The sequence below is a fragment of the Mytilus edulis genome, chromosome 11 (genome assembly GCF_963676685.1).
Source record: "Mytilus edulis chromosome 11, xbMytEdul2.2, whole genome shotgun sequence".
Lineage (NCBI taxonomy): Eukaryota > Metazoa > Mollusca > Bivalvia > Mytilida > Mytilidae > Mytilus > Mytilus edulis.
The window spans coordinates 74923486-74946494 of record NC_092354.1 but is presented as its reverse complement, the minus strand read 5'-3'; the positions used below and the strand labels follow the sequence as shown (position 1 = coordinate 74946494).

At 33.6% G+C, this 23009-nt stretch overlaps 1 protein-coding gene across 2 annotated transcripts in view; it reads left to right on the top strand.

The window, feature by feature from the left end:
• The first annotated feature begins 307 nt into the window (after nt 1-307).
• The window catches only part of LOC139496281 (cys-loop ligand-gated ion channel-like), a 35665-nt gene continuing 12963 nt past the window's right edge, over nt 308-23009 (top strand). Inside the window, exons 1-4 of one of the 2 annotated variants that reach the window (XM_071284780.1) lie at nt 308-632; nt 7166-7288; nt 9208-9222; nt 21852-22313. In XM_071284780.1, the coding sequence (XP_071140881.1) occupies nt 600-632; nt 7166-7288; nt 9208-9222; nt 21852-22313 (633 nt within the window). In that variant the 5' untranslated portion in view covers nt 308-599. The remainder of the gene's footprint in view (nt 633-7165; nt 7289-9207; nt 9223-21851; nt 22314-23009) is intronic. The other variant, XM_071284781.1, reaches the window with a different exon arrangement.

The following is a 23009-nucleotide window of genomic DNA, read 5'->3' as shown; positions in this document are numbered from 1 at the left end:
AGACATATATGCCCCTTTGGTTATTGGCGTAGTACTCTAGTTTGGGGTTTAATATCATATGCATATTTGTACAATTCGATAATCCCAAGTAGGGTCAAATATGCAATGTTACAAGTATTTTCCTGAACGTTACTGATTGTATACAATAAATCAATAAAGTTAATAAGCATTATATACATGATATAAGTTAAAAATACAAAAAAAAACTTTCATTGATTTCACCTTTGGGTTAGGATTATATATGTCATTTACCTATATTTACTTACCCATTATACCTTTATAAAGCATATTACCTGCATTGACTTTTGTGTACCAACATATTTAATCGGTTTAAATCTTAATTAGCCATACAACCGTGAACCATTTAGAAAAGAAAAAAAAATTATTAACATGCAAAAAAATATTTACGATATTGTAATTAATACCGTTTACTGCTGCGCTGTTTGATTTCCTTTATACATTTCATACCTGGATACATATTTATCATTGATGTATTGTCGATATGTTGTTTGAAATTTAAATGAGTTTGAGAAATCGATTGAACCCTGTATCTAATGTAAACAACCGTGGAGCCGTGATAAGTCTATAGGTTATAGAAAATGGAGGATAAATTACCTAATATCAAACCAAAGGTAAGTGAAATTAATGTAAAAAATAATTTAATTTGCATCTCGGCAGGTGCGTGTTTTTACCTATTTAGTAAGTTGTAATAATTTCATCTTTACGACCGATTACGTACGCATCTTCGATTAAAAAATCATAAAGATAATTCGTTTAGGATTAGTTTCAATGTGGCGAGTTTGAAAGGAATCATGGTGGTTTAGGAATTAAAGTAGTTGACACGGAAAATTCACTGCATTAAGAATACAATCGTATTCCCAAAGGGAGGGGGGGTAACAGGCTCCTACTAGGGCAAATGATTTCTGACAAAAATGGTTACAAACACCAAATGTCTGACAATAAACATTGGTTGTAAGTTAAACAAACACATCAAACAAATAGATAACAACAGTCTTATTCCTGACTTGGTACAGACATTTTCGTATGTAGAAAATGATGGAATAAACCTGGTTTAAAAGCTAGCTAAACCTCCCCCTTGGATGACAGTTGCAACATAAAAACGATGCCGTTACAGTGCTGAAGGTCACGTGTTCGTTCCAGACTCGGGGCGCTGACATTTTCAGTACATTAGTACATTAATATGTAAATTTACACCCTCGCTCAAAAATCCCTTGTACCAAGCCCATAGTTTAAACTATGATTATAGTACTTTGGGGCCTCGGTTGGCAAAAGTGACCCCAGAATTTGACCAGAAAACCGACCTAGACCGCAGTCTGTTCGGTTTGTCTATCCCCGCCAATTTGCTCGGTGGTTATCAGCAAGTACTTTGGCCCCCTCCACCGTAAAAAAAAAACAACAGACTTCCCGTGGTGTCTTTAGATTCCATTGGTGTTGGGTTGTGGTTTGTCCTTGGTGCTAGGTTGAATATTATTAAGTGAAACATCTCCATAAATTCCGTTAGGGATTGTACATTGATGCCACTGTATCCTCGCCGCTATCGTGAGGAGCTCCGATTAAAGGATGTATATACCAGTACATCCAAACATATACTAGTAGTTGCTAGTAATTTGTATTATACTAATTTATCTAATATCTAATGGTTCTTGCGTCTTACAGTTTTAATCCGATAGATGCTTTTAGCAGCACAATAACATATAGATATAAATATTGTTTTTTTATATATATAATATGATTGAGCAATGGTGATATAAATAGAAGTTTTACTTTCAAGTCCTTGACTGATATAAGTTCAAATTACAATAATTAAACTCTATTTTAGTCGCGATATTATGACATTTTTATTACAATTAATCGTTCAATACTACAGGAAATATGTTTACCGTAATACAATATTTACCCGAGGATATTTACAGCATATTTATTTATACAAATCAATTATTTCAAAGCGCATATTTACATGTCAATATTAAATGATGTTAACAATGGACGTTATAAATCTTCAAGATAAATTTTAAAAGGTGGACAATAAAAACTGACTAATCCAAACGCTCGACTTTTATATTAATCAACAGAACGAATGTACAACTGCAACTGTGATCTTGGTACAGGTATTTATTTGAAAAAATGGTTGGTTAAACCTGGTTTTACTAGGTAGCTAAACCAACTTGTATGACAGTTGTTTTTAGTTCTGTTATATTGGCCAAATTAGGACAGCAACACTAACAGACCACCAATAATTACCTTTCATAAATGTATATTCAATAACGAATAGGGATAAACCTATTTGTCTTATTATTCATCTATGTCCTCTGTTTCACGGTGGGTATGGTTGTCCTGCGAGAGAACGTACTGTGCTGGTGATTTGGTCCTGACGGGTGCTGGTGGGTCCTGATTCTGTGCTGGTGGGTTTGTTTACATTGTATCAGAACGGCAATAAAACGACTGTTTTGTTGCTTAATTTTTCTCTGATGTGTCATAAGTACCATGTAAAGTATATTACAACAATATTATATTGCAAAAGTCGTGCAAGTTCGTTAAACGGAATTGTCCTGACGCTGTGCTGGTGATAAGAAAAACGGTCCTGGTTCTGTGCTCCTATGTCCTGGTTCTGTGCTTTTATATTTTAGTTAAAAGTGGCATATATTCAAGAGCATTGATGCTGTACTGTTGTTGACTAATTAGCTGTTGTCTGCTTTCTTGAAATTGACATTGTTGTGAATCTGTTTACTGTTATTATGAGAGAAAAAATACCCCTATTTAAAAAAAAAAATGAAATTAACTGTAATCTTATTTATTGGCCTGTTAATGTTTACGATTTTCGGGATTACGATCATTTTGCAAGATCACCAAAATACGTTGTAATTTATACAATACTTAATATAATGTAGATGATGTGGTATGTTTGTTGTCAATGGACAAATTTCCATAAGAAACCAAAGGAAGTATGTGTTAACAACCATACGTCATCGTACGACCTTCAACAATAACCCATAAAATAAAAATGTGAAAGGTTTTGCATGAATATAGAACAAAGGACTGTCTGAGCGTTTGAATCATGTCTTTAGCAGCTTAAAACACATTTGTTTGTGAACAATTGAGTGTTGACTATAAGAATGACAATAGTATTGCGGGTTTGTTTGTTTGGTGTTTTTTGGGGGGGAGGGAGGGGGATAAGTTAGAGCGAGGTTACAGTGAAAGCTTGGAATAGTTTCCCGTAAAATTTTAAAGGTGGATTGTAAAAGAAAAATGTATCTTATATTAGCCTTGGTCACACCTTACCGGATAGCTCTAACGGACGCCTAACGGATAACTTTTTCTCAATCCGTTCATGTCCGTTGGACGTCCGTTCTTATCCGTTAGGCGTCCGTCCATATCCGTTGCATGTCCGTTAAGCGTCCGTTTTTATCCGTTGACGTCCGTTCTGTCCGGTGGAAAATTTTGAACATGTTCAAACTTTGAACGGACGTCCAACGGATAAAATGTCCGTTGAACGTCCGTTAGGCATCCGTTTTGTACGGTACTCGTCCGTTTTGTATCCGTTACGTATCCGTTATGCATCCGTTGGAGATCCGGTAGACCAATTCACCAACGGATGTCTACCGGACGCCTAACGGATAAAACGGATGTAAAACGGATATTAACGGAAGGATAACGGATAAAACGGATGACTACCGGATGTAAAATGGACAAATGCCAATTGAAATTTCTCATGGTTTATTGCCTTTAATTTTTAGATGGTTTATTGCCTTTAATTTTCAGATTATTTTGTTCATCCGTTTTATCCGTTACGCTTCCATAGCGGTGTCTGTTTTATCCGGTACTCGTCCGTTCGATGTACGTTCGACGTCCATTCTGTCCGGTACGTATCCGTTTCACGTACGTTCAGTGTCCGTTGTGTGTCCGTTTGGCATTCGTTACATGTTCGTTAGTACACCAACGGACTCCCAACAGATACAAATTTTGTCAACGGATAACTTTTTTTTTATCCGTTAGGCGTCCGTTCGAGCTATCCGGTAAGGTGTGACCGAGGCTATAGCTATTAAGAATCACTTGCTGTAAGATTTTTCCAACATATTTTTTTTTTGTCTAAGCGGTTATCAGGTACTTGTTTTTCGAAAATTCGATAAAACACTAAAAAATTCACTATTTTATGAAAGGGCAAGCTAGAATATGTCAGAGAATGAAGACGAGATAACCTAGAAAACACTAAAAAACCTAAGATTTCTTAGCTTTTTCATTTCAAAATAAATATTTTTGATAAAGAATTACGGGGGAGGAAGTGAACAATGTGTCCTACTTTTCTATATTTAAATATTTTTCATGAATAAAAATCAAATGTGCCTTGATTATAATTGAAAATGAGTAAATGGAAAAAATACCAAACTAAAATACACTTTTATTTTAATATTGGTAATATCACTAAGCTTTTAAGTTTTGTGTGTCAAACACACCATCTCTGTAGTTATGACTCCTTACTAAGATATTTCACTTCATTCATTTTTTTTCTGCATTTTTTTATATTGTGAATTCATAGAATTATTATATTAAAATGTAGCCTTAATTTATATTTAAAAAACATAAACACGCCTGGAAAGTAAAATGCGTACTCGGCTGTCTGTAATCGACCATTTTTAGACACCCCAGGCTCCTAAAAAACAAGCCGGGGTGGGGGTTCAAAGATGCAAATTAAGTACTTATATCAATATTTTATCTTTTCGTGTACGGTTTATGACAATGTCAATTACGAAATGTGCATATATCAAGGGGAAACTTCTTGCAAAGCATTATTATTTATTATAGTTCATTATTGTATTTAGTAGAAAAAAGAGAATTTAGTGAAAATAAAATCACTATTTTTGTAGAAAATTCACAGACCTTTGTACAGAGATTTTTGTTATGTTTACCATGGGATCAACACAAGGGTTCATTACCGAGTAAACAAATCAAAATGTCTATCTACCTTGCACATTTCAGAAAATTCGGATCAGATAACGAAACTAGGTCCAGCAACATTTATAAGCAATTTAAGATTTTGACCCTTACAGTTTCCATTCACCACAAATATTCTCGTTACAACGAATCATTTTAAATACAAAAATACCAGTTGCAGCCTTTCGTTTATCTATTAATATATGTAAACGGATGAAGTTATGAAAGGCAGCAGGGTCATCAGGGTGAGGAGTCCATGTCATCTGAAATAAATGCTAAGCATAGATCTAGAAAGCGACAGATAATCATGACATTAACTTAAACTCTCTTCTTTTCGACTTTTTTCGAACAAATTGACACATAAAATGAATTATATAGTATTGTGGAATTTTTAACTTATTTTAGATACTATATATTGTTATCTGATATTGGACGAAAGATGTTGCCCTTTTATGTTATTATGTAATACAGACAAGTTAAGATCATTTGAAAACACATATTAAACAGCCAAATGGATGCACAAGAGCTAAAATAGGAGTCATAGATCCTGTTGGCAACAATTATCTGCCCAATTTTATTGATTTTGTAACATTTGTTTCAAATATGACCAACTTCTTATCCAAAATCACCAGCACCGTATCAGGACCCACCAGCACAATGACAGGACCCACCAGCACAGTATCAGGACATGCATAAATTGAGAAAATGCTAAATTTTAAGAAATTGCAATGTTTTTTCACAAAATTGTTTTGTCGTGTGGATTGCGGTATAGAAAGCGGACTCTATGAACATTTTTGTTTTATTTTTTCAGTTCGAGATTTTCTGAAAATGAGCATTTTTGTGTTACGCTTACTGAAACAGTTTAGAGGGTCAATTTTTTAATGGTTTATATATGAACCCATAAGAAACGAAATTGAAAAATCTCAACTGTTTTCTTCCATTTTTTATGAGTGAAAACGTCAAAAATCATCATTTTCGTCTTTGTTTACATTTTTTCATTGATCACCAGCACCCGTCAGGACCGAATCACCAGCACAGTACGTTCTCTCGCAGGACAACCATACCCACCGTGTGTTTGCTAATTACATCGATCTTAAAATTATAAAAGGACTATTCACGTAATTCTAATAACGGTTATCGGGTGGATGTTCTACAATCAAAATGGTCCTCAAATAAGTTTCTCCCTTTGAAAGTTGTCACGTGATATTGTCTTCTAAGATGTATAAGATGAATTGGATGATTAATTTGTGTTTGACATCATTCATCATCAGTCACGTCTCAGTCATTACAGCTGAACGGACGTGCTGGGCCAGCTCTCCTTTACCCGCTATCTTCGATGAGGGTTTACAGTTAGATATCAACGACTTACTACTTAAGATGACAGAAACCAATCCATGCCGTACAGATAGACGTAGTAGTTGGCGTACCCGCGTTAACATGCACTCCAAAACCATTGTATTATGGGGAGTGTTATGCCGATTAACGTCCGAGGGCTGTATCCTAGGCTGTTGGGTGATATGACCTTCATTTCACTGCCTCACGGCTTTGGTCTTGATAATGCTTCCTGTCATCTTTCGAACTACGTCCGAGATCATCTACCTGTACTCCATCATCGGGGCTAGCGGGCTGCCAAGCTGACCAAACTGGCCCTGAAAGCAGCCGTTAGTGAAAATAAACATCAAAATAGTAAACAAAGAAAAATCTACTCACCAAAACCAAGATGGCGGCCTACATATTGCGACCTCCACTACTTGTTCCTGACCCACGGCATCAAAACATGTTAAAGCTCACCAAACGTCTTCGGGCACCGAGCCGACCGTGCGAGGGCTGTATAGCCAGTCAAGGTCGTTAAACACCACCATATATATTTGTGTTTGACGTTCAGTGGGAAATATTACATATATCATATAAGGATGAGAACATTTCAATTTGACTCGAGTGCTTTATACTAGACCGACGTGATGAATCGGATCTTTAATACTCTACTCGGAAACATTATCCGGACTCCGAACAAACAGTTCTTTGGATTTTTCTCCTTTTTTTCCCGTGAGCTTAGCAGAGAATTAGGGGAGGGGAAATTAGGTCAATTAATTTTCAGGATGTCATTGATGATTTACATGGTAAATAGTCTGACTTACGGAATAAATTGTTATTTCATTTTCAATAAAAAAAAAAAAGTAATTTGTTTCATCTTGTCTTTTTTAAATCATTGTAGGTCAAACAAGTATTCATAAAAGTTCATTTTCTGAAGATTGGTGAAATCGATACGGTGAAAGAGAAGTATACAGCCGACATTTTCATACAAGCAAGATGGCGGGAAAAACAATTAGATCACAAGGTAAAAGCACTGGCACTTTGTCACGTGATAGCATTATAAGTACTATATTTCATTTTATATTTCATTCGGTAGTGTAGGGGACGTTCTTTCTTTAAACTCAATGACAATTTTGGAACAAATTGGTTACCATTATTTGACAACCTTCAAACGCATTTTGTATATCCAGCCCATATGGTATATGGAGTAGATTTTAAATTAACATTTAAATACTCAACTGCCACTCTACTTTAGAACGAATAGTAGACCTACCTTGGTTTCATAATGGATTCTAGGAAGACCACGTTAAGTTAAGAAGAACTCTTTCTCAATCATTAATCTTAGCAGTTGTTCAATGTTAGAATTCTAAACTAGCTGAATTCATTTTTAGCTCACCTGGCCCAAAGTGAGCTTTTCTCATCACTTTGCGTCCGTCGTCGTCATCGTCCGTCGTCGTTAACTTTTACAAAAAGCTTCTCCTCAGAAACTACTGGGCCAAATCAAACCAAACTTGGCCACAATCATCATTGTGGTATTTAGTTTTAAAAATGTGTCCGGTGACCCGTCCAAACAACCAAGATGGCTGACATGGCTAAAACTACAATGTAGAACATAGGGTAAAATGCAGTATTTGGGTCATACCTCTGAACCAAAGCATTTAAAAAAAATCTGCTGTGAATAAATTGTTCATTAGGTCAATTTCTATCTTCCCTGAAATTTTGAGACCAATCGGGCAACTTGTTGTTGGGTTGTTTCCCCTGAATTAGTAATTTTAGGAAAATTTTACAGCTTTTGGTTATTATCTTGAATATTATTATAGATAGAGATAAACTATTAATAGCAATAATGTACAGCAAAGTAAGAACTACAACAAAGTCAACTTGGAAAAAGTCGTCAATCGACCCCTAAAAGAGTTATGCTTTATAGTAAATTTTTAACAATTTTCATAAATTTTGTAAATTTTTGTAATTTTTTACAAAATATTTTCCATTGTCACTTCTGGGCCAATTTCATTAAAGATAAAGATAAGTGTAAGCAGCAAGATTGTTCAATAAAGTAAGATCTACAAACACATCAACAACACCAAAACACAGTTGTGTCATGAATATATATTATATGCACTCGGACCAAGGTGAGCGACACAGGCTCTTTAGAGCCTCTAGTTTGTTTAAGTCTTCAATTTTATTGTCATAACGCCAAAATGATTGATCAGTTTATTTTACAGTTTTTATGTGTACGTTTACATGTTTACAAGGGGGGGGGGTCCTTGACCGGGGCCCCCTTTTGTTGGAAAAATTTGGTTGATTATATAGAGAATTACTAAATCGTGACTGAACATTTCTGGATCCGCCACTGTAGACGTAGCGTGATCAGCTTGTGAATTTTTGGCCTTGAGCACTTTTCCAACTTTAGAGATCATACAGAGATAACCACAGGTTTATTATTTTTGTATTTTTATGGCCCACCTACGATAGTAGAGGGGCATTATGTTTTCTGGTCTGTGCCTCCGTTCGTCCGTCCGCTTCAGGTTAAAGTTTTTGGTCAAGGTAGTTTTTGAAGAAGTTGAAGTCCAATCAACTTGAAACTTAGTACACCTGTTCCCCATGATATGATCTTTCTAATTTTAATGCCAAATTATAGTTTTGACCCCAATTTCATGGTCCACTGAACATAGAAAATGATAGTGCGAAGTTCAGGTTAAAGTTTTTGGTCAAGGTAGTTTTTGATGAAGTTTAAGTTACATCAACTTGAAACTTAGTACACATGTTCCCTATGATATGATCTTTCTAATTTATATTCCAAATTAAAGTTTTGACCCCAATTTCACGGTCCACTGAACATAGAAAATGATAGCATTCTTGTTTTATATAGTATTTGCTTTTGATTCATTGCCGTTTGCAATATAGTAGTTCATTAACTTATTATCATTTACATTAATACAGAAACTGAAACACAAGGTAAGTAAGTCCTGGTGTGACTAATATAATGCTTCCAATCGGCAATCCTCGAGTGATTCCGCTACTCGTCTTCGGATTCGGCCGAATTGTGACAAATAAAATGCTGCCTATTTAACAGATTATTATCTTAATAAACTTACTGGTCTTATACTAATGGTGATTTTGACTGCTATTTAATATTTATACTAAACATATTGCTAAGCAAAGGCGATGGTATAAGAAGTGGGAAGGGATACATACTCCGTCTTCGAAGTTTTAAGCGTCCAAACTTTGGTTTCAGCCCTTTATACACCCAATGACTTGCTTGTCGCGACTACAAAAATGACGTTTGTTTAACAATCAAGTTTCAACTTATTTATTAATTAAAAGTAGAGTATGAATGTCACATGTGGAGAAGCACCTGATGTCCTTCCGGAGCGCCTAAGATCATCCCCTGTTTATTGTGGTCCATGTTACTCAGTCTTTGGTTTCTATGCTGCTTATATATTCTGTTGTTAGCCTTTTTTGTTATTTTTGGCGATGTTTTGCTGTGACATTGTCAGATATTTGCCATGGCATTGTCAGTGTTCAGTGGTGGATCCAGGGGGGGGGGGGGGGGTTCCGGGGGTTGGAACCCCCCTTTTTTTGGCCGATCTATGCATTTGAATGGGAGCATATAGTTGGAACCCCCATTTACTCTGTGTTGGGAACCCCCATTTTTAAAATGGCTGGATCCGCCACTGGTGTTTTTTTCAATCAATGAATTTAAATTTCGTCTCTCGTATAAACTTACTTTTGAAATTCATCACGCTTATTTCCCGCTAGCTAAAACTTTGTGAGAAATTTCGAGTTAGTAATATTATTTGCACGAACTACTAATGATTTTACACCTTTATTTTGTTTCGCTTTTAGTGTTTGCCATATAGATACACAAAATCATATAAATTTGTTACTAATGTCTTTCATAACCCTATCTAAAATTATTATTAACTTTCTATGAAAACTCATATATTGGACTTTTGAAGAGATACATTGAATATTTGCATCTTTATTAAACTGCATCTTTATTAAACTGAGTTATATAGTGTAAATAGTTTTACAAAAAGTAAAATGCAGTTTCGTGCTCGAAATCACAATTCCAACTCCCTGGGGGTGGGGGCAATGGAAGGAATACCAGCTGCAATCATTTCTGTATTCGATATTCGATTTTCATCTTATGTATCATTTTTACTCTTTGAATGGGTGCGAATGGAAAATTTTCTGTTGCCCATATAGGAAATGATCAATGAAATGCAGATTGGTGAAAAAACAAAACTCCAACACACAGAACACCATCTCATCTATGGGACTTTAACGTAAAACATTGTAACGTATGGGACTTTAATAACGTAAACATTGTAATGTTTGATCTACGGGACTTTACCGTAAAGCATAGTAATGTATGGGACTTTAACGTAAAACATAGTAATGTATGGGACTTTAACGTAAAACACTGTAATGTATGGGACTTTAACGTAAAACATAGTAATGTATGGGACTTTAACGTAAAACATAGTAATGTATGGGACTTTAACGTAAAACATAGTAATGTATGGGACTTTAACGTAAAACATAGTAGGGTATGGGACTTTACCGTAAAGCATAGTAATGTATGGGACTTTAACGTAAAACATAGTAGGGTATGGGACTTTAACGTAAAACACTGTAATGTATGGGACTTTAACGTAAAACACTGTAATGTATGGGACTTTAACGTAAAACATAGTAGGGTATGGGACTTTAACGTAAAACATAGTAATGTATGGGACTTTAACGTAAAACATAGTAATGTATGGGACTTTAACGTAAAACATTGTAATGTATGGGACTTTAACGTAAAACATTGTAATGTATGGGACTTTAACGTAAAACATTGTAATGTTTGATCTTTAAACGAGTTGATCGGAATAGTTTTACAAAAGTATAAAATATTTTCACCTGCTCGAGTTCACACTTCTACCTCCCTGAAGTTTAATATCAGGGAGCACATGGAATGAATTATAGCATCAATTATATTATCTATATTCAATTTCACAACTTTTCTATTGCATTTTCATGACTTGTTAATGGGTGCGAATATGGAATAATTTGTATTGGCCCACAGGAAATGATTTATTTGGCAAATACAAGGTAGATTGGTGAAAATGCAAAACGTTAACACCAGAACACCAAAAACGGTAACCCCAAAAAAACAAGTACTAGTGTAAGAACTGCAGGATAAAACATATACGTGGCTATTGGGCTATACAAAATACCGCCATTTTTGTATAAAATACTGTATCTTAATATCCGTACGTGTACCCATTTTTCCGACGAGGTCGGTATAGTTTCGGTTTGTGTCCTTTGAACTTAAGGACGCTTAATTATGGCAACAGAAAACGCATGCTCGAAAATCCTTTCTGTGATTGGACAAAATGCTGTCATGGTGGGTGATTTGGTTGTGTTTGAAAAAACGTCTCGTTAATTATATCGTGATGGAAAGCAAGTGAAAAACTACAAATATTTGAACTAGATCTTACAAAGATTTATATTTTTATTAAAATAATTGTTTCTCCAATAGCTCTTTGCATCCGTGACAGCTGTTTATTCGGGACAATTATATATTTTTTTTAATGTAAACTTTGTTGTACGAACGTACATGACTTTTAGAACGCACCTACGCATGTGAGATTTCCTCGGGGTTTTGGTGATATTAACAAAACGATACGAGGACCGAGAATACTGAACACAAACAGAGAAAACGTTATTTAAATGGTATCTTTGTGCTTCTGAAGGTTATCGAAATGATAGTTTTAAACATATACTCAAATTTAAATACGTCGGATATCTTTTTTAAAGATAGTTCTTGTTGTGAATATCTGTAACAAGTCGGGAGCCTGTAATTTAGTGGTTGTTGTAGGTTGTTGGTTGATGTGTATCATATGGTCCGAGACCACAATTATTTCGTAGTGCATTTCTTTTAGAACATAAATGAAAATAAAAAAAAAATCCCACCTGCGCTTTCTCAAAGAAACTTTTACAGTGTGTTGTACTACTTTTGGGACAAATTATATCAAAATTATAGAAAACTTCATCGCCTCAAACTCAAAATATGGACAATTTTATCTTTAGGGCGTCTTGAAATCTTTTGACAGCTTCCGAAGTGCTATTTTTCAACCTTTTTTACCTGGACCAAATCACTACTTTCCTTTAAAATTCTGGACCCAAACTTTTTTACAGTGTAATTTCACCCCCCTACTTGCAATTTGAGGCATAAAACATGGAGAAATAAATTTGGAAGGGGTATAAAATTTAATGGCAAGTAACCCACTGTCAACACTAGTGACTATATTTGTATGTTTTTCATCCATTGTTGTGTTTATAAATCATACTGTTTTTTATTTGAATTGTTTTATATTGTGTCATGTCGGTGCCTCTTATAGCTTAATTGCAAATCTTTAATGTAATTTTGTGTTGATGGAGAGAGGTCTCATTGGAAGTCAACATCCACATCTCTTCTTTTTTTATATATTTTTATATGCAAACGTTTTAATCACCGAAGATTAATTTATTCATATCGACTTAAGGTGGTACCTAACACTACAGGGAGATAACTCTGTAAAGTCAGCTAAACGTTTTAATTACGTTGTGTTGTAACGGGAATATTAAACTGATCAATGATCAAAATTGGTGTTTGTCAAATTGCTATATAACCAGTGTAATTTTTCTGACAATTTGGTTCAATTTTTTATAAATGTTTTATAAATTTTTAAATTTTTGTTAAAGTGTAAAAGTAAATACTTAGACAAAATTTTATGAAAATTAAACGAGCCAAATTAATTTTAGTGAAAGTGTTGGGTACCACCTTAAGGATGTACTTAGGTGAGGTTTTGGAATTTGAGTCATATGTTCGTACTCCTTGGTGTTTTTCCATACAATGCAAGGTACATATTCTGCCCCACAACACCTATTTATTTTTTCACATAAGACTTAATAGCTGATAAAAGGTCATTTACCAAATTTTTAGAAGATTCTTAAATTTCTTTCTTTTGATTTGAGACACAAATAATACCAATTCAAATGTAATGTGAAAGTCCGAGTCAGCCTTTTCCTGCCATATTTTAAATATTAAGTATCTTGAAAAGGAGCTCCATGACCTATCAATATTTTTAGCTTATTTTGATCCTTTACCAATGCTCTACCTGCTTATAGTTTCAATTTTAAATTCTTGATTTATTTAATTCACCTTAGTACGTCCATCCTTAAGTACATGTACATCTGACTTGTGTACTTTGAATATTTAAATTATAAAGTTTTTGTACCTCAGGAATAGAAACCTTAGCTGTATTTGGCAATACTTTTAGATATTTTGGTCCTCATTGCTCTCCAATTTCTTGCTTTATTTGTTCTTTTTAACCTCTTTGATTCGAGCGTCACTGATGAGTCTGTTGATGTTTTGCACATCTGGCGCAAATACATAATTTCAATCCTGCCGTGGTATCTGTGTGTGTATTATCAAATCATGTTTACTTTTAAATTCGTTTCAAAGAAAAAAATACTGTTTATTTAAAATTGAAGAAAGGCATAAAATCCATTATAAAATGCAGGATATAGAATGAATTATATAGAATAATAAAGTTATGCAATAATAAAACACATGCATGAAAAGCGAAGAACAGAGGGTCTATTGTACAAACTCGACGTTTTAAACAGGAAAACTTTAATCACACCTAACATATGAAAAGGTAATTGTAGATTGGAAAAATTATACTATTAAATAATCATTTACTTTGGGGTTTTAAGAAGAAGAAAATCTTAATGAATACTTAACCGATATTATATCCGGGTTGTCTGTCAATATATCGCTTTCCAAATCTCGGGTAATTCGTATTGTCAAGGATTTGTATGGCATTGTTCATGCTTCCATCGCTTTAAAAAGAATATATATAAATAAATATATTCAATATAAAAATATATTTCTTTTTCTTAACAATTTTACTTGGCATTTAACACCTGTCAGATTCTTAACCGGCTTCGTCTTCAATAGTCTGCATTCAGTAAAATAAAGAGCCGTGAATGTTGTCAATACGCATACTTTGTATAGTTGGTATAATTTGCTATGTACATTATATATATATAAGTGTCTAAAAATGTAACTTTAACACACTAATGAGTGTTATAAAATTAGTTGTTATATTTTATATATTATTCACGCAATATTTCGCTAAACAAATTAGCTTCATCGGGCGTGTGTGTAAAGCAAAATTATATCCGGGTGAAATTTGATCCGGAGGAAAAAATGTCACAGTAGTTGTTGTTATTTTTTTATCCGGAGGAAAATATTTCCCTGGGATATTTTTTCCTTTGCCGTGAAATTCTATCTGGGTAGTTAACTTATTATATTTATTAGAAAAAAACTTATCCTTTAAAATACTATGAAATAACAATAGTGTATTTGAAATAAAGCGAAATTATTAACAAACAAATGTATTATAATGGTAAATAATTTCACAAATTTTCCTTGAAAAAATTTCCTGAAATATTCAAGTCAATATCATCCTTTTAAAAAGAAAATGATCATGAAACATAGGGAAGAAAAACAGAAGTAATTTCAAAGATCGTTATTGTGAAAATAATATCATGATTAAATAAGGTTAGTGTAATATATGTAAAAGTGAGTTGTTTTCAGATCTCAGTACCAATATAAATTTAAAAGTAAGGTAGAAATATAGTTGCATTACTACTGTTAACAGTAATAAAAGAATTTGATTATGATGATATTTTTAACTATATAAATAGTCTGGGGACAGAGATGTAGCTGTTGATTATATGGAAATCAAATAAATCATAGCACAACAATATATTGGAACAAAAGCATGTTTAACAGCTGGATAGTTTTTACCTGTGAAATGTTATCTGTCTTATTAAATCAAGTTGTAAGTCATCTTTTTATATAAATGAATATATAAAAAATAAGATTCAAGGAAAAATTTCACTATAAAATAGATTCAGACATACGAGTACTACTAATAACCGACACTTTTGTTAAAAGTTGCTTTATTCTAATAGCCGTGATCGTATAGATGACAAATATAACAATTAAAAGCGACACTAATGGGACTTCTTTGAAAACCATGTATGTAAATGAATATTTGTTTCCTATACATCCATATTGCACGTTAAAACCGTCTATGCTATTGACGATAATTGTGTACATGACACACAAACCGAAAACCAATGGTACGCACTTCTTTTGTGATAACAAATTTCGGCAACTATTGTTAGTAGTTGACGTTGCTAAAAACCTTTCAACACAAATGAATAATGTTTGACAAAGTGAAAATAGTACTGAACAGTATACGAACGAAGACGTTATAGAACATAAGTACCCCATGTTGACACCCACGTCCTCCAACGATGCGTTTGTTAGTAAAACAACTGTGAATATCATAGTCAGAAAGTCTCCAATGCTTAAACAAAGTGTAAGAAAGTGAAATCCACTTTTCTGCAGTTTTTTCGATTTCAACAGTATTACTATACAAACCAAATTTAGTACAGCAATACAGAGGCATACCATTGCTGTTCCGAATAGGTCGTTAAATTTCCAAAGATCTTTTCTGTACATTCCTGTTTCATTTGTTATATTCTCCATAGTGTTGATTTGAAATAAGAAGAAAACGTGGTTTTGTCTTTCTAATTTATTACCATAACATTTTTTTTTAACGTTGCTGCTGTTCCGAATAGGCTGTTAAATTTCCAAATAATATTTCTGTACATTCTTGTCCGATTGGTTGCTATTCCGAATAGGTTGTTTAATTTCCAATCACCCTCTCTGTACAGTCTTGTGAGATTCGTTGTGTTCCATATTGTCGATTCGAAATTATGAGCAACCGTGGTTTTGTCTTTTTAATTTTAATTTATTACCATAACAACGATTTGATTTATCACATTTCTATGTTTGGACATTGTATTTGATCACTTTTCTTACTTTTAATTAAAGATTAGTTATTTTTATATACATTCATTATTAACAATATGTCACATGCACTACACAGGTGTGAAGTATGAGGTCTTTCTGTTTTAACAATAACCTTTTTTTACCGTATTTGCTGATTGCCTTTTAAGAAGACGTCAAAGGGATTAACACTTTTTATCAAATTTAGATTCTGTGAAAACTCCGCCTGGCGTTTTTGTAATTTTAAAAGGTAATATAGACTAAAACTGTTCCAAGTATAAGTAAATGTTATACTAATAAAAGTTGTTCGATACCCAATATTGAATTTAATAAAAAAAAAAAAAAGAAGTCTCAAATAAAAATAAACCGCTAACTTTTATCCGCTGGGGTGCTTGAACGTCTAGAGATGGGAGATTTATTACTAAAAATAAATTATTGACTACAAGTGTATTTAGTTGCATCCGTGTTTTTCAGAATACAACCATTGCTTTCGGAAGAATCATTCCAGACTAGAGTATATACATGTACAAATGTTGTTTCGAGTGTATCAAAATATTACCTTTTTTAGAGTCCTAGACTACACACAAAACGTTTTGTGCATGACATCCATCTTTAAACCAAATTGCGACAGTAATCAGTTCTCGAAACGAAGTAGATGATTACCCCGAGAAAAACGTTGTTAGGACCTTCTCACCTTCTTAGCCTTGGGATTGTACTGCCGCTAGGTGTCAATATTTGCCAAATAATTACAAAGGGACATTTCTCGCAATGTCGATTTCATATCACATTAATTTGTTGCGCTATCTGAGATTCGTGTATAGAAATGCATATTGAGTTTTTTCTTGTACACATAGTGATTCGGCGGAGGTGGCGTTAGTTCACTTCTTAAACGCCTTATATTTTAGCATGTGGAGGACCTGGATATATAGATGCCTAATGTCCATTGTCCTTGACCTTATATTCATGGTTCAGTGACCAATAAAAAAAAAGTTTAAAGATTGTTAATGTCTTTCTTATTGTGATCAATAGGATAACTATATTAAGTATGTTCGTACCTTGCAAGGTCACATGCCCACCAGACAGTTTTCATTTGACCTTGAACTTTATTTCATAGATCAGTGAACAAGGTTAAGTTTTGGTGGTCGAGTTCATATATCAGACACCACAATCAATAGGTTTTCTATATTTGTTGTACATTTACAATGTCATGTTCAATTGCCATGTGTCATCTGACCTTGACCCCATTTGAATGGTTCAATTGTAAAAGTGAAGTTTTTGTGTTTTATGTCTTTTTTTATAATACTATATGTAATAGGTCAACTATATTTGGTGTATGGAATATTTTATGATGTACATTTCAGTCTCGCAGGTTTTATTTGACCTTGACCAACTTTTGACGGTCCATTGGTCAATGTTAAGTTTTCATGGTTAAGTTTATTTCTTATAAACTATAAGCAATAGATCAACTATATTTAACGCATACATTGGTTGAAAGGTGTCTGTCTGGTATGCTTAATCTGACCTTGACCTCATTTTTATAGTTCATTGATCAATGTGAAGTTTTCTTGGTAAAGTCTATTTCTTAGGCAATATGTCAACTATATTTGGTGTATTAAATAATTACAAGGTGTACTTGTATATTTCTTGTTTAGTTTATCTGAGCTCAGTTTCTTGGATCATGTAAAGTGTATGTGATACTTGTAATAAAGCTTTATATTTAGGACTATCAATATAAAATCAATGGTTTATAGTAACGAAGGCAAGACATTTCAGCGTGTGTTCTTTGTTATATTTGATGCTACAGTATAAAAAACAGTGTTTCGTTCAAGTCCATACAAGCTACGTAAAAAATATTAGCACGTTGGTTGTATAATGTCACATGAGTAATACAATAATAAGTTAATGTCAGAAAAATATCAACAATTTTGTATTCAGTACAAAGCTGTAATAAAGTACGGAAGCCGATAAGGGCCGTTAAAAAAATTAATTGTGTCGTAATTACGACATAGCATGTCGTTTTAATTTTAACGACATCACTATTTCGTAATTTCGACATAACATGTCGTTATAACGATAACGCTATGTCGTTATTTTTGACATAACATGTGGAAAGAACGACATCGCTATATCATTATAACAACCTTAGCCTTGTTACTTTGTGAGCATTGAAACAATATGGGAAACAACATTTTCATCTTTATTTTAAGAACCACTTATCAGAATTGAATCAAACTTGATTTATGTGTGCGCTATAAGGTCCTATTCAAGTGTTGTAACTTATAGGTACAAATTGGTTAAAACACATGACCGTCAAGGGATTTTAAAAATGTTCAAAATATTCTTTTCAAGAACACTAAATTGACTGAGTTTAAACTTAGTATAAATGTACATTGTGTACCTTGTATCCGATGTCTTTAAAAAGAACTTTTGCGTTTGACATGATCCGAAGTTAAACATGGCCGCCAGTGAGGACAAAGTTTGTATCAAAACCCTATTGTAAACATATACATTTTCTTTTTTAGAATGATAAACTCTGAATTCAATCAAACTTGATTGATATTAAAGTTATTTACTCTATATGTCTGCACATGATAGAACTTTATTTCATAATCAACTCGAATATGACCCATATAAATGGTGAACAATTCAGGCTCCTTGGAGCCTATATTATATTTGGCATGTATGTAGCAAGAAGATGTTTTAAGTATTCGAAGGGTTGTGTGTGATTTTGCAATTTCTTGTCGTTCGTCATAGTCTGTAGTTCCCGTTAACGTTTATTTCTATATATAATACTATTGCCTTTTCTAAGTATTAGTCGCCATATTGTTGGTTGCCGGTCATAATCGACAGACGCCAAGTGGTGACAATACATGTAGCTATCCAAAAAAAATGTTTTAGAGGACACAACTAAGATATGTGTCAAACTGATCATTCTGAAATTTTCGGCATAGATCCAATTTGTCATGATGAACCCTCGACAGATTTAGGATAAATGTAACGGTTTTCGAGATATTATCAAAACATTAATATGGCCCATTATATCATATTTTTCAAGTTAGAAACAGCGGCTGTGCTTTTAGGGAGTCAAAAAACGACGCTCGCCTTTTGTAAAGGAAACATTCAATACGAAAAATCAAACTAATTTTGAAAGAATTTTGCACAGTAGTTTCAAATGAGATTTAAACATCATGTACACTTACGGCAGTCGACGACAGACAACAAGCGATAGCAATCGCTTGCATACCACTTTGGGTACTAGACACAAATTCCTTAAGTGATAAGCGAAGGTCAGGGGATCCATTAGGCTCCAGTATTAAGGGTCCAAAGTTTAACATAGGCTTTAATGGAAAAAAGCTTTGAAAATCTTCTCCATAAGAACTATCAGGCCATATTGGACCAATCTTAGAGAACGGATGATCCTTATATAATAAGGAGTAAATATAAAAAAAAGTGGTATGATTTCCAACGAGACAACTCTCCACAAGAAACCAAATGACACAGAAATTAACAACTATAGGTGCTAGCACAGCCTTCAACAATAAGCTTAGTCCATACCGCATAGTAAGCTATAAAAGGCCCCGAAATGACAAATGAAATACGGCCTATTTCATGTACAGATATAAACGAAAAACAAAAATGTAACACATCAACAAACGACAACCACTGAATTAAAAACTTGGGATAGACACATACATAAAGAATGTGGCGGGGTTAAACATGTTAGCGGGATCCCAACCCTCCCCCTAAGTTTGTAAGAATCGTTATCCTGGGAAACTGTGGTTAAAAGAACTTGGGCACAAAGTTTTTATAAGGCTTCAATTGGGAGGACGCTTGAAGAATCTCATCTAAAACCAACAATAGCAATGCAGTTATAATTTGCATCAAGATTCAGTAGTACATTAATGTTCAATTGTGTACAACTGAAGGTACAGAGGTCCGTTGGTCTGAGCACTATGAGTCGCAACTTAACATAGTCTTTGTTTGGGAAAAGCTTAAAATGCATCTTATTTAGAACCTGCAATGAAATGAATGAAGGACTTCATAATTTCGGTACATGTCAAGAAGCTTGAATTGATCCCCTATTCAACTGGGTCTCATTTAACTTGGTTATAAAATAAATTTCTAGTATGTGAAAGTCTCGAGGTGCAATTAAATAACTTTAATGAAGCTTAATTGCATATAGCGTTCATAATTCTAAAAAAAAGATGAATTTGTTTACGCTACAAACTTTGCCTTTACTGACGACCATTTTGAATTTATTATCGCTTCAAAAAGTGAAAAGTTAAACTCTAAGGTTGTCGTTATTATCACATAGCGGTCAGGAGTCTGTAATTCAGTGTTTGTCGTTTGTTGCTGTATTACATATTTGTTTTTCGGTCTTTGTTTGTAGTGTACATGATCAAAACCGTTATTTTTCTCGTTTGCATTAAATTGTTTAACATCTGTCATTTCGGGGGTATCTTTCGTCCCTCTTTTATAGCTGATTATGCGGGGGCTTTTATCATTATTGAAGGCATTATGATGACCTATAGCTGTCAATTTCTGTGTCATTTAGTCTCTTGGCAATTATAATACATATTCTTTTATATATACATAGCGACATAGTTGATGTCGTAATTACGACATGTTATGTCGAAATTACGAAATAGCGATGTCGTTATAACGACATGTAACATGTATGTCGAAGTTACGACATATTTTTTTTTTAAATGGCCCTTATCGGCTTCCGTAAAAAAAGAGCCCGGAAAAACTTTATAAAAAGGTTAATATTTTTCTGACATTGACCTATCATTGTATTAGTCGTGTGACATTAATTAACCAACGTGCTAATTATTTCTTACGTAGCTTGTAATGTATGTACTTTAAAGAAACTTAAATGTTATTACGGTGATATCTACATTATTGCAAAGAAGTGACAAGTCTTTCTAGGGGTTAGGCACTGTGAATGAAATTCTTGACTTTTTATGTTTCCGCCAGAAAAAAAGAAAAAAACTTTCGTTTTAACTCTCTAAATAGTAAGAAAACTCAGTGGAAAAGGCCTCAAAGGATTTGAAGTAATTTTTTGTTCCATTTTTCATTGGATTTAAACATACAAAATTTAACTGTTGTTCCACAGACTCTTATTGAACCATTTAATATAGGAGGGTATTGGTTGCGGGTACATACTGAATATTATTGCAAAAAAAATATATATATTATAAAGAGATCTCAAAAGCCTATACAGAATTGGACAGAGCATCTTTCTGGTTCTGACTCACTTACTAGGTCTGGGGTGCACATGCCCAATATAATTTCAGAATTTTATATACTAAGAAATTTCATAGAGAACCCAATTTTTTAATGACATTTCGTTTTATATAGCTGTATTTGATACGAACGCTTCTTTCAAAGCCTTGATATTGTAACGGGTTAACCCCTTAGCTTTATTGAACTTATTTTGCATGGAATTCTTGATGAAGTATTAGGTTGAATAAAACTAGGTCAAGTACCATCCTGATCATCATTTGCATGGATCCTTTTATTTGGTGTTTTGTTAAAATGAAATTAAATCAGTAAAAATTTCAGATCTTATAATTCAGTATGTTGCAACTATTAAATGAAAGATGTACAAGGAACTCCAGTGACAATTCATGATCCTCATTTAATATTTATCGAATATCTTCGTGTCTATTTTTAGAATGACTATGTGCTGGATTTAGACAGTTTCTGGGATCCAAAGTTGATTGTACAAAATCTTATAGAACAGACGAAAGATGACAAACCGTGGAAAGAAGTCCAGTATACAGACAAAAAGAAAGCATACATTGTCGAAAAACGTCGCCTTCAAGGAGCATTTTCAGAGAAACTTGAACTTCCGGATTTCCCTTTTGACCACCAGTTTTTGAATGTATACATTACGTCTGAATACCCACAAAGCCAGTTGGAAATCGCAGAAGACAAAGAAGAAATAAGTCTATTAAATTCTGCATGTTTTGTTGACGAACAAGAATGGCAACTGTGTGATTTTGTTACAATGCGAAAGAAGCCAACGAGAAAAGATTTTTCTCAAAGGAAGCGAGTAACATTTCCGGGTCTTAGTGCTGGATGTTGTGCCATTCGGAGATGGAAGTTTTTCGTATGGAATATGGTGCTAGTGATGGTAATGGCGTAAAATATAGAATGTGTGTTTTGGTGGTCTTCATTTCTGAATTGTTTATTCTATTTGCCCATTATTCTTTATTTTAGTACCTGAGTATTTTCTATTTTGTAAACCCATCGCAGATCCTCTTGTACGACAACATAGCTTGCAAGACACAAATAAGGTTTTCCTGTGTACTTACTACTTCAAATTAAGTAATACAATGAGCATTGCAATATATTTATAACTAAGTAAAGTGCCAACTGCATGTTTCTTATAAGGGGCGACCATTTGGTATTCGGAAAGAGAGAATTTTTTAAGGATTGATTTTCATTTTTGTACATATTATGTATTGGTTGCAGAATATTTATTTTAATCCGGTCTTGTGTAAAGTTATTTGTTTCAATTTTTTTCCAGTCTAAGTTATTCTTTTTCAAATCATCCACCGTTCTCTAAAGGAAATCACATGGTGTCCCTTAACGCATGCCGCACATATACTCTTTGTCAAATTAAATATTTTGAATTCTCAAAAGTCGTTGTTAAAAAGGCTTGATGTTTTCTATTTTAATTATGTGTTGCGGATATATTATTTTTAGAATTTGGGATCTCAATGCTCTTCAGCTAATTATCCTTCTTTGGCTTTCTCACTATTTTGATCTGAGCGCCACTGGTTAGTCTTACTGTAGACGAAACGCGCATCTGGCGTATTCAATTATA